This window comes from Salmo trutta, chromosome 31 (genome assembly GCF_901001165.1).
Source record: "Salmo trutta chromosome 31, fSalTru1.1, whole genome shotgun sequence".
Taxonomy (NCBI): domain Eukaryota; kingdom Metazoa; phylum Chordata; class Actinopteri; order Salmoniformes; family Salmonidae; genus Salmo; species Salmo trutta.
Genome location: NC_042987.1, coordinates 32,382,002 through 32,394,185, shown reverse-complemented (window position 1 = coordinate 32,394,185; position 12,184 = coordinate 32,382,002). Strand labels below are relative to the sequence as shown.

Below are 12,184 nucleotides of genomic sequence, written 5' to 3'. Positions count from 1 at the left end.
ACATCAGGGCAACAAAGCGCCTATGCAAAGCCCTCCCTCTGTCAATCAGAAACTTCTTCCAGCTTCTGCCTGCCGGCTGAGAATCTGTCTGCCAGCTTAACATCTGCTTGCCAGCTGAACATCTGCCTGCCGCCCCCTCCGAAGCTTAGCTGTAGCCTACTGACGTTATAAGCGTGACTCAGAAGATAGGGAGAGAGATTTTTAATTAGAGAACAATGGATAAACTTTTTACATTTACATTTTAGTCATTTAGCAGACGCTTTAATCCAGAGCAATTTACAGTAGTGAATGCATACATTTCATACATTTTTTCTCCGTACTGGTCCCCCGTGGGAATCGAACCCACAACCCTGGCGTTGCAAACACCATGCTCTACCAGATACATAGATAGGGATACTATAGTTATATGCTAGTTAAGGATACTATAGTTATCACATTTCACACTGGATTTATTAACTACAAAAAGGTAAGATGTTTTTTTAGTTCTGGTGCTGCTCTGCACACACAAACTTGTTAGCTAGCTAGCTTTTCTGGTCCAACGTTAAGCCAACTATGAAGTTGAAAGACATTAAAAGTTCCTCCCTAGAAACCGCTCCTCCGTAGGTATAATTATGTAGGCCTAATTCAGATATTACATGTCATTACAAGATGCCAAGCGTTTCATGCCAAGCCTCGTCCTCCACCCTCTCTCGCTCTCTCCCAACCTGCAAAATTTCAGTTGCATCTCACGCCTGACACTGATCTTTCCATCTCGCCTGTAAACAAGTCACTGAGCTACAGCTCCATAGAAAGCTGCTCTATCCGTACTGCATGATTGGTTAAGTATTTTAACATTGAACGAAATGTAAAACAATTACGATTTCAGAGATTTTAAAAGAACAGAAAGGAACGATATAAACCGGTACTTTTTGGGGGCTTTGAACCCGGCTCAGAAATGTATCTTGCTGGTTGGAACAGTGGAATAGAACAAACAAAATAATACGCGCTATTTTGTTCCACGGTTTCTACCACAAAAGGCCGTGTGAATTTGCATGGTATAAATAATGTAGAAATACTTGTGGTAGCTGTGGTTAATCTACACATAGACCCTTATAGAAAACATTACTTTTGTCAGTGCGCATGTGTATAAATACCCTATACTGTAGCTATGGTCAAATATACACGTATTGTAGACACTGAATCTGCATATAACAAATATTGCTTAGCAGGAAATGTTCCTCTTTCTCAACACACATACGTGAGAAAGCATTTCCAATAACGCACATCACCCTGACACTGTATCTAAGTGTTGAGATAACAGGAGTGTTGAAACTCTTGTGTGAAATTAATTTGTGTAATTCTATTTCCCCTCTTGTTTTCCTGTCTTGTCTATTAGCTTGCTTCAATTGGCAAAAAGATTTCTGGGCATGGTACATGCAAGTGCACATCTTCAAAGAAAGCCCACAAGTAATTACGTGTAGGAGTGTACACTATACTCCTTCATCTCCTTCTTTCTGTCTCTGTCTCTTTTTCCTTCCCTCCCTCCCTCCCTCCCTCGCTCTAGCTCTCTTTCCTTTCCTCTCTTTCTCTGTCTTTCTCTCCTCTTCCATCCAACTCTCCTATGTGTAGTTTGTCAGTTCGACTTTGGACAGACAAACCAGAGTGAACACAGTGTGCATGCTGCCGGCTCTCACACATAGCATACCAGTGCCTGTTAGTCATTACCCAGCCACATTAGAGAGGCCTGGGTCTGGACGGGTTATGTGGTGCCTAGCTCTCCCTCTGATCGAGGCTTCAGTTCTTTGCTGTGGTGGCGGCCTTACTGATCTAACATTCTCTATCATTCCCGTTTCAGATCTGAGAGGGATCCACGCATAGTTGCAAACAACTCCACCCCATTGTTTCAGTTTTTCAACCACATGTTGGAGCCCCAGGGCAAAACTCAAACCATATTTAGCTGTAGTAAAGAGAACTTTCCGGCTCTTGGTGGAGTTCTTGTTGAATCTGATCAAACCAGTTCTAAAATAAGCATTTATGTACATACAGTACCCAGTGAAAGTCTACACATTCCTTGAACAGTCATCACATTTTTTTATATTAAATAGGATTGTTTTTTCCTACCGTTTTAAATTTTTTAAAATAATTTTTTACAAAAACATGTCTTGATTGTAAGTCTTCACACCCCAGAGTTAATACTTGGTGAAAGCACCTTTTGTTTTTTTTACAGCCATAAATCAAAGATTCTACCAACTTTGCACAACATATCCATTGTTTATGTAAACATTTCTCAGGCTCAGTAAATTTGGCAAGGAATTATTGGACAGCCATATTCAAACCTTATATCTTGTTTTCAAACAGATTTAAGTCAGGACTGAGACCGTCTCATTCTGGAACACTCAACACCTATCGGAAAGCCATTCTAGTCTGTCTTTGGCATAAACATTTGTGTAATTGTTCCCCTGAAAAGCAAACTATCCCAGGGTCAGATATTCAGAAGATTGACGCATGGTTTCCTTTAACTTTTTATCTGGGCAGTTTTGTTTTTTTATTCTGACAAACTCCCCAGTCCCTGCCGGTGACAAGCATACTCATAACAGGATGCTGCGACCGCAATACTTAAAAATAGAGGATCAACATTGTATTCACTCCACATTAATGGCCTGAATGACAGAAAAAGAAAGCCTGTGTTTAAAAATCCCATCAAAATCATCCATTCTGTTTTCAACAAGGCCGTTAAGTCATACTGGAAGACAACATGGCAAAGATATATTTTTGGCCTAAATTAAAAATGGGAGGCTTGGGTCAAATCCAATACAACACACAGAATGAAACCCTTGAAAATACAAAGTATTGTGGTGGCAGCATCATGTTATGGGTATGCTGCGATGTGTGGGGTTGGACCCAGGTGCAGAGAATGGACCAGAATCAATGGTTTATTATAAAATTAAATACTTTACTGAAAATAAGGATCACAGTAATATTGAAAAAAACTTACTCAGGCAACAGAGGCAACCGAAATCAAGCTTCTGCAAACAAGGACAGAAAACACATTTTTTAAAAGGAAAAATCATAAATGAAGTGATAAGCAACACCTGAGTAACAGAGAAAGTCTTTAGTACGGCATCTGCTGCCTGGAGGAACCATGACAGTACACCCCCAGGAGCGGCTCCAGCTGCGAGCCCTGACGACCACCACGTAATCGGTTGAAAACTCTTACCAGACCCGGATCCAGGATGTACCGGGCCAGCACCCACGCCCCCTCCTCGGGTCCGTAGCTCTCCCAGTCCACCAGGTACTGCAGGGTCCCTCAGACCCAGCGAGCCTCCAACAGACGTCAGACAGTGTAGGCCGGGTTGGCCATCCACAAGTTGAGGGGGCGGAGGAGCAGGTGGGGGGGAGAGAAGGGACTGGCTGGAGATCGGAGACATGGAAGGACAGACAGAACCTTATGGACCTGGGAAGCTGGAGACGATAGGTATCCAGGTTGATGCGACTCAGGATCTTGAAGGGTCCTATGTAGCGAGGAGCGAGCTCCCACAAATTCACCTTTAAGGGAAGATCATGAGTGAACAGCCACACCCATTGACCCGGTCGGAGGAGCCAAAGTGGTCTTCGGTGCCAGTTTGCCTGATGTTGATGTCGGGCAGGTGACGGTGACAGTCCAGTGGATTAATTCGGCAGTGTGTTATGAGCATATTCCGCCCAGACGAGGTATCTGCTCCAGTTTCTGGCCTGAGTGTAGACGAAGCAGCGGAGTAACTTCCTTAGCTCCTGGTTGGCACGCTCCATTTGCCCATTCAACTGTGGGTGGAACCCCGAGTAGAGACTTACCGATGCCCCCAACAGAGCAGAAGGTCTTTCAATAGTGTGCGACGAACTGGGGGCCCCGATATGAGACAATGTCCTGGGGAAGTCTGTAGTCGAAAGACATTACTAAATACTCATAGTGGCCACTAGGGGTGTTAAAGGAAGTTTTCCACTAATCTCCTTCCCTGATTCTCATCAGATTGTAAGCATTGGTGAAGAATTGGGCCCATTGGGCCAACTCTAAGGCAGCGGACATTCTTGATCATAATCCGGTTCAGCCCTCTAATCGATGCATGGACGCAGGCCTCCATTCTTACCCACAAAGAAGAAGCCTGCATCAGCTGGGGATGTAGAAGGTCGAATGAATCCTGCCTCCAGCGACTCCCGGATGTAATTGTCCAGGACTGGTGCTTCAAGGGTCAAGAGAGAGAGTACAGATGGCCCCGGGGAGGTGTGGAGCCAGGTAGGAGTTATGGCACAGTCATATGGACGATGATGGAGAAGGGTGGCCTCTAGCCTCTTACTGAAGGCCTCCCAGAGGTCGAAGTATTCGGGAGGGAGAGAGGAGAAGTCTTGGTCTTCAATGGATGCAGGAGGACATGGCTAGGCCCTTGGTGGGGGTCATAGACATTTAGTCTGGCAGTCCTTACCCCAGTCTAGTAGGTGTCCCGTGGACCAGGAGAATCGTGGGTTATGTAGCACTAGCCAGTGGGTTCTCTGGAGCGGTGATCAAAAGAAAACTAAGAGTCTGAGTGGTTCACCCCAACCTGCAGTAGAATGGGCTTGGTCTGATATTCCACCTGGCCAGAGCCAATGGGGCGTCCATCAAGGGCTTGAATCTGCAGAGGGATGGGACATTTCACACAGGGGATCAATGAAGTTATCTGTGGACCCAGAGTCCACGAAGAGTTGAATCTGGTGTTGACGGTTTTCTCAGTGGAGGGTTGTGGGTAGTAACAGACAGTGACTGGGTAGCCGGGACTGCACAGCTCATCAGGGTCTCCCCTTGTCCTGGCGAGCCCTGGTGCTTCCCGTCAGCTCTGGACATGTAGCACGGTGATGACCGCAACCTCCGCAGTAGAGGCAGCAGCCTTCACGCATGTGCCTGTCATGCTCCTGTGGGCTCAGATGTGTGTCCCAGCTGCATTGGCTCCTCAATGCTGGGTTCAGGTGGGGTGCTCAGAAAGCCGGGATACTGGGGTGGTGTCAGTGGTTGTAAGGCCTGATTTCCAGCGTTATCAGGGACTCAAGGTCCTCTCCCAGTTCCCAGGCAGCCAGTTCATCCTTGATAGAGTTAGACGGACCCTGGTGGAAAGCGGTAACCAGTGCCTCAGTATTCCACCTACTCTCGGTGGCGAGGGTATGGAACTCAATGGTGAAGTCAGCCACTGGTCTGGCCCCCTGGCGGAGTCTGAACAGTCAGCTTGCTGCTTCCCAGTCCACCGACTGGGTGGTCAAAGACTCGACACAGCTCAGCAGCGAAGGCTAATATGAAGCTGCAGGATGGTGGCTGCTGGCCCACACGGCTGTTGCCCACACCAGGGCCCTGCCCGAGAGCAGAGAGATGATGTAGACGATCATGGCCTGATCGGTTTGAAACAAGGAGGACTGTAACTCGAACACCAGAGAGCACTGAGTGAGAAAACCCTTATATCCTCCTGGGTGGCCGTCATACTGCTCAGGGGCTGGGATCTTGGGTTCCTGGAGGAACTACGGCAACGCCTGTAGCACTGGGCGATGAAACTTGGGCATTGGCTCCTCCTGGGTTGGGGGTGTGCTGTGGACGGAAGGGATTGGTGATTGCCCGGAGGGTCTCAGATCTGGGAGAGTTGTTCTTGCTGTCTTCACAACAGTGCTCCTTTGTGGGTTATGACCTCTTTCATCTGGTTGATCTCTGCTGGGTCCATGTTGGGGCAGAAGCTTGCTGTGACGTGGTGGGGTTGGACCCAGGTTCAGAGACTGGACCATACGAGGAATCAATGGTTTAGGATAACTGTAAATACTTGACTGAAAATAAGGTAACAGAAGGATAACAGTAACACTGAGAACCAACAAACACTAGACCTCTTACTCAGGCAACAAACACACAGGGCAACCAAAATCAAGCTTCTGCAAACAAGGACAGAAAATACACCTATTTTAAAAGGAAAATAATAATGAAATGATAAGCAACACCTGAGTAACAAAGATAGTCTCTAGGGCGGTCTACTGCCCTCTGGTGCCCGGAGGAACCATGACATATGCTTGTCACTGGCAGGGACTGGGGAGTTTGTTAGGATCAACATACATATGAATAGAGGAAAGCCCAAGTAAATAGGAAAACCCACCTCGGTCTTCTGAAAACCTAACCCTGGGATGGAGTTACAACTAGGCACAGATTGGTTGAATCACGTTATTTCAATGAAATTTCAACAACATTTTGTTGTGTTACAGCCTGAATTCAAAAGAGATTAAATTGATATGTTTTTGCCCCCATCTACACACAATAGCCCATAATGAAAAAGTGAAAATATGTTTTTAGAAATTTAAGCAAATTGATTGAAAATGAAATACAGAAAGATCTCATTTACATAAGTATTCACACTACTGAGTCAATAAATGTTAGAATCACCTTTGGCAGGGATTACACCTGTGAGTCTTTTTGGGTAAGTCTCTAAGAGCTTTGCACACCTGGATTGTACAATATTTGCACATTATTATTTTTTAAATTCTTCAAGTTGGTTGTTGATCATATATCAAATAAAATCAAAGTTTATTTGTCACATGCACAGGATACAGAAGGTGTAAACGGTACAGTGAAATGGTTTCTTGCATAGTAGCAGTATCAAAAATAGAAAGTGTTTAAATTATTAGATGATGCTTACCCAGACACATGTCTAAATTGATGGGTCATGTGAAAGAAATGTTATAACCACACCCCACCCACATCTAGCTAAGTAGATGGGTCACTATTGTCTAGACATGTTCACATGTTCATGAAATACAATAGATGGCCGTAATCACCCCAGACACACCTGCCTAACTTGATGGGTCATGTAATCATCTGGCGAAGTGGAGTATCTTGTTTAGACATGAAGCTAGCTAGCTAAAATATGAACCATAATCCCAACCCATACAGTACAAACGGATTGTCATAGCTAGCCACCATGCATGAAATGCATTAATAAGAATCTGCAGGTAGCTAAAGCTAACCAACTAGGTTCAATGTTATCTAGCTAACTAACATTAGGCTATAATTAGCATGGTAAATGGCTTTCTGAGATACAAATAATATTACACAGACTACACAGATCATACAAGTAACGTTAGCTAGCGAGCCAGCAAGCTAACGTTCGCTAGCTAGCTAACAATACTCTTTAACTTGCAATGAAAACGACTTTCTGACAAAATTAGATACGCATAATATCTGAAAATCTAGCTAGACTCTTACCCGTATACATGGATGAATGCTTCACGGCAGACTAGAACCACAGGTTCCTGTCTTTTTCCATGGCTAAACCAACTAGGCTTGTAATTTAACAATTGTATTCGTATTTACAGATGGCAGTTTGTTATTGGGGCACTTGATTGTTCACGTTTAAGAAGGCATTTCTGCAACAACAACAAAAAACGCTAAAGAATGAACAAAACGTTCAAATTCCTCTCCTGACCTCTGAATGCTCGGCTATGAAAAGTCAACTGACATTTACTCCTGAGGTGCTGGCCTGTTGCCCCCTTTACAACCACTATGATTATTATTTGACCCCGCTGGTCATCTGTGAAGATTTGAATATCTTGAAGAACGAGCTGGCCTAAATGGCCATGTACTCTTATAATCTCCACCCGGCACAGCCAGAAGAGGACTGTTCTGGCACAGCCAGAAGAGGACCCTCAGAGCCTGCTTCCTCTTTAGGTTTCTTCCTAGGATCCTGCCTTTCTAGGGAGTTTTTCCTAGCCACTGTGCGTGCTTCTACATCTGCATTGCTTGCTGTTTGGGGTTTTAGGCTGGGTTTCTGAATAAGCACTTTGTGACATCTGCTGATGTAAAAAGGGCTTTATAAATACATTTGATTTGATTCCTGTGTAGTGACTTGCGACATACGCCTAGCTTCCTGAAATGGGTTACATATTTGGCCTTGCGTTTTAGGTTATTGTCCTGCTGAAAGGAGAATTTGTCTCTTAGTGTCTGTTGGATAGCAGACTGAACCAGGATTTTCTCTAGAATTTTGCCTGCGCTTAGCTCTATTAGTTTATTTTTATCCTAAATAACTCCATAGTTCTTGCCGATGAAAAGCATACCCATGATGCAGCCACCACCATGCTTGAAAATATGAACAGTGGTACTCAGTGATGCGTTGTATTGGATTTGGCCCAAAAATAACTCTTTGTATTCAGGACTTTTTCAGGGCAATTTTACTTTAGTGCCTTATTGCAAACAGAATGCATGTTTTGGAATACTTTTATTTTGTACAGGCTTCCTTTTCACTCTGTCATTTAGGTTAGTATTGTTGATTAACTACAAGGTTGTTGATTCATCCTCAGTTTTCTCTTATCACAGCCATCAAACTCTGTAACTGTTTTAAAGTCACCATTGGCCTCATGGTGAAATCCCTGAGCGGTTTCCTTCCTCTCCGGCAACTGATGCCTCTATCTTTGTAGTGACTGGGTGTATTGACACACCATTGTATGTGTGGGGTACATAGATGAGGTAGTCATTCAAAAATCATGTTCAACACTATTAATGTGCACAGAGTGTGTCCCTGCAACTCACTATGTGACTTGCTAAGCACATTTCTACTCCTGAACTTATTTAGGCTTGCCATAACAAAAGGGTTGAATACTTATTGAGTCAAGACATTTCAGCTTTTCATTTGTAATTCATTTATAAACATTTCTAAAAACATTATTCCACTTTCACATGATGCCATATTGTGTGTAGGCCAGTAACACAACATCTACATTTAATCAATTTTAAGTTCAGGCTGTAACACGTCAAAATGTGGAAAAAAATCAAGGGGCGTGAATACTTTCTGAAGGCACAGTATGTTGCCCTGAGAGTTGTGCAAAGTTGGTAGAATCTGATTCAAAATGATTCACAGCTGTAATGGCTGCCGAAGGTGCTTCCCCCAAGTATTAACTCTGGGGTGTGAAGACATATGCAATCAAGACATGTTGGTTTTTTATTTTTTGCTTTGACTTTGAAAATGTGGGGTAGGCAGTGAAGATAAGTACGAAATAAGTCAAATTTAGTGCATTTTTTCCCATTTAATTTTAAGGCAGGAAAATGTGAAGACTGTGCAAGCGGTGTGTAGACTTTCACTAGTTAGCTTGGTGTACTGTAATTACAAAAGAAGTTGGCTATAACCAAAACAGGCAGTCGCCTATACCATACTCAACAGTTTGAATAAAGGCTTGGAAAGGCAATACTTAACCGCTATTGGTCAAAACAAGTTTTAGCAATATCTCTGTGGATGATTTCTAACTTTCTCTCCTCTCTTTCCTCCAGGGGATGAGTGTTCTCAGGATGAGAGAGGAGCGGCGGCCATCTTTGCCACCCAGCTGGATGACTTCCTGGGCGGAGGGCCGGTCCAGTTCAGAGAGGTCCAGAACAACGAGTCCATCACCTTCTTGGGCTACTTTAAGTCTGGCATCAAGTACAAGGTCAGCTTCTTCTGCTAACAGCTGAAAGATGTGGAGTGGGAAGTGATTAATTTTTTCTTCCAATTAAGCATCCACTAATGACACTTTGCACAAGAACAGTGGGTTAGTTCAGGGTTTCCCAAACTCGGTCCTGGGGCACCCTCTGGGTGCACATTTTGTTTTTTACCCTAGCACTACACAGCTGATTCAAATAACCAATTCATCATCAAGCTGTGATTATTTCAATCAGCTGTGTAGTGCTAGGGCAAAAATCTAAACGTGCACCCAGGGGGTAGGACCGAGTTTGGGAAACACTGGGTTAGTTGATGGTAAGGAAGTGGTTTATTGTGCATTAGAAATGTATGGGTTTGTGTTGCATTAGAAAGGTAACAGTTAGGGCAAGAGGGGTTGGTTGTAGCGATCTGCAACATCTCTGTTACAATCGCTCCTGTTTGTGGCAATGCGTTAGGCAATAGGAAGGAATACTCTTTGGACATCCATTGACGTACTCTATCAGTATAAGGTCAGAAGGATTAAGTCATTATTACTGATCCAAAAATAAGATATTGAAAAACTGGATAAAACTGGATAGAAAAACTGGATACGGTTTGGACATCACTGGGATGTCACTAATGATTAAAGCACTGGTTTAAAGCACTGGTTTAATCATTAGCAACATCCCATAAACTTTGCAATGAAGTGAATGAGTCTGAAGTTCATAGACATTAGCATAGATTCCCCTTAGCCTTTGTCATGTTTACAACCAAACGTGTGACAGGCACTATAGTCACTGCAACCAGCATGTCAACGGCAGCCATTTTGAAATCCTTATAAATACAACAACTGTGGGGTTTGAGAGTTTTTCCCTTTGCTGTTTCTCTCACCATCTGTTTTACGTTTCCAGAAAAGCCTCAGACCTTGGTAGTAATTAACCCAGTTCTGTTTACATTTTGAAATGTCCGGTTTGTGGAAACTGTCTTCCTTTTATTTTAGAGTTACACACAGTGTCCTTGAGAGAGAAAAATAGAGAGAGGGAGGGAGCGAGGGGGAGAAAGAAAGAGATGTGGATTATGAGGGAGCAGAACGAAGAGGGGAAAGGGTAAGATGAGAGAGAGACTTTTGTCTTACTTTAATGAGATAACCTCAAAACACACACGCTGATAAAAAAGCATCTGGACATTGAGAGAGAGGGGAGAGGGTAAGAGAGAGGGTAAGAGAGAGGGTAAGAGAGAGAAAGAGGGAGGGTAAGAGAGAGAAAGAGGGAGGGTAAGAGAGAGGGTAAGAGAGAGGGTAAGAGAGAGAAAGAGGGAGGGTAAGAGAGAGAAAGAGGGAGGGTAAGAGAGAGGGTAAGAGGGAGAAAGAGGGAGGGTAAGAGAGAGGGTAAGAGAGAGAAAGAGGGAGGGTAAGAGAGAGGGTAAGAGGGAGAAAGAGGGAGGGTAAGAGAGAGGGTAAGAGAGAGAAAGAGGGAGGGTAAGAGAGAGGGTAAGAGGGAGAAAGAGGGAGGGGTGAGAAAAGAGGTAGAGGGGAACGGGGTACCAAGCTAGGGCTCATTATCTGAAACCTTCATTACCTTGTAGACATAAAACATTCTTTCCATGAAAATAAACATAGCTGCTTCTCTGCCATGGAAAGTTATCCTTCTTTCTCAGGAGATCTCTCTCCCTCAGAGTAGATCTGTTTCTCATTTGGGGAATTTTCATAATCACATAACGTGGGAACACACTTTATATGCCCTTGAGAGGAAAAGCAGAACCGGGATTTGCCAACGTTTTTTCCCCAAACCAATGGACAAATTGTTTGAGTTAAAATGAAGTTTGGACAGTGATATCTATGGTTTGCAAACCGAAATCTGGTTTCGTATTCAGATCGGGCAATGTTGCCGCTATCACCATTTTTTTTTATTTTTATCATGATTCAATATTTTCCTCTAACATCCATATGCATGTTTTTGTGTGGCGGCTTACCAGGAAGGCTCAGCTGACAGCACATTAAGGTAGAAATCTGTAGTGTAGAACAGAAATTATTCTCTGTCTTGTCGAATAGGGAATAATGTAAGTTTTATGTAATACATTTCAAGCTGCAAGGTTTCAAACATTGCGCACCACCGAACAAGCGTCTGAGCTCATCTTTACTCTTTGACATTATATGACCCCTCCTATCACAGCAAGGGGGCGTGGCTTCAGGCTTCCAGCACGTCGTGACCAATGACATGAGCGTGAAGCGTCTGTTGCACATCAAGGGGAGGCGGACCATCCGGGCCACGGAGGTGGTACTGTCCTGGGCCAGCTTCAACCAGGGAGACTGCTTCATCGTGGACCTGGGCAAGGTAAACCTCTACACTACAGTACAGGTGAAATGTAGATCTGGCCTGTGTATATGTAGGCTACAGTATTGGAAAACTGTAAGCTGGAATCAGGGCTACGAGCTAAGTAACATGAACACTTATAGGTGCAGTATCTCACTCTTAGTCATGTATTGACGCCAATGGAATATTTGAATAAAATGTCAAGCTATGCATCTTAAGTTAGGATTTTGCCCTACAAGCCTGAAGGGCTTTTGGCTAAGCAACATGAAAAGTAAAAATGATTTACACCAGAAATCACCTGGAATGGAATATCAATACACGATTAGAGCCCTTAGTCACCGAACGGACAGTAATATCTGTACGTACGTGCTACCACTGGAAACCTAAACCCTTTATTTCTTGTATTTCTTTTCCACCTCTTCTTCAGGATATCTACCAGTGGTGTGGCAGTGAGTGTAACCGCTTTGAGAGGCT

General features: G+C 43.8%; 1 protein-coding gene across 1 annotated transcript in view; it reads left to right on the top strand.

The window, feature by feature from the left end:
- The window catches only part of LOC115169989 (gelsolin-like), a 40,570-nt gene that overhangs the window by 12,055 nt on the left and 16,331 nt on the right, over positions 1–12,184 (top strand). Inside the window, exons 3-5 of the mRNA XM_029726167.1 lie at positions 9,272–9,426; positions 11,570–11,731; positions 12,138–12,184. The exon at positions 12,138–12,184 is cut by the window's right edge and continues 103 nt beyond it. Of these exons, the coding sequence (XP_029582027.1) occupies positions 9,272–9,426; positions 11,570–11,731; positions 12,138–12,184 (364 nt within the window). The remainder of the gene's footprint in view (positions 1–9,271; positions 9,427–11,569; positions 11,732–12,137) is intronic.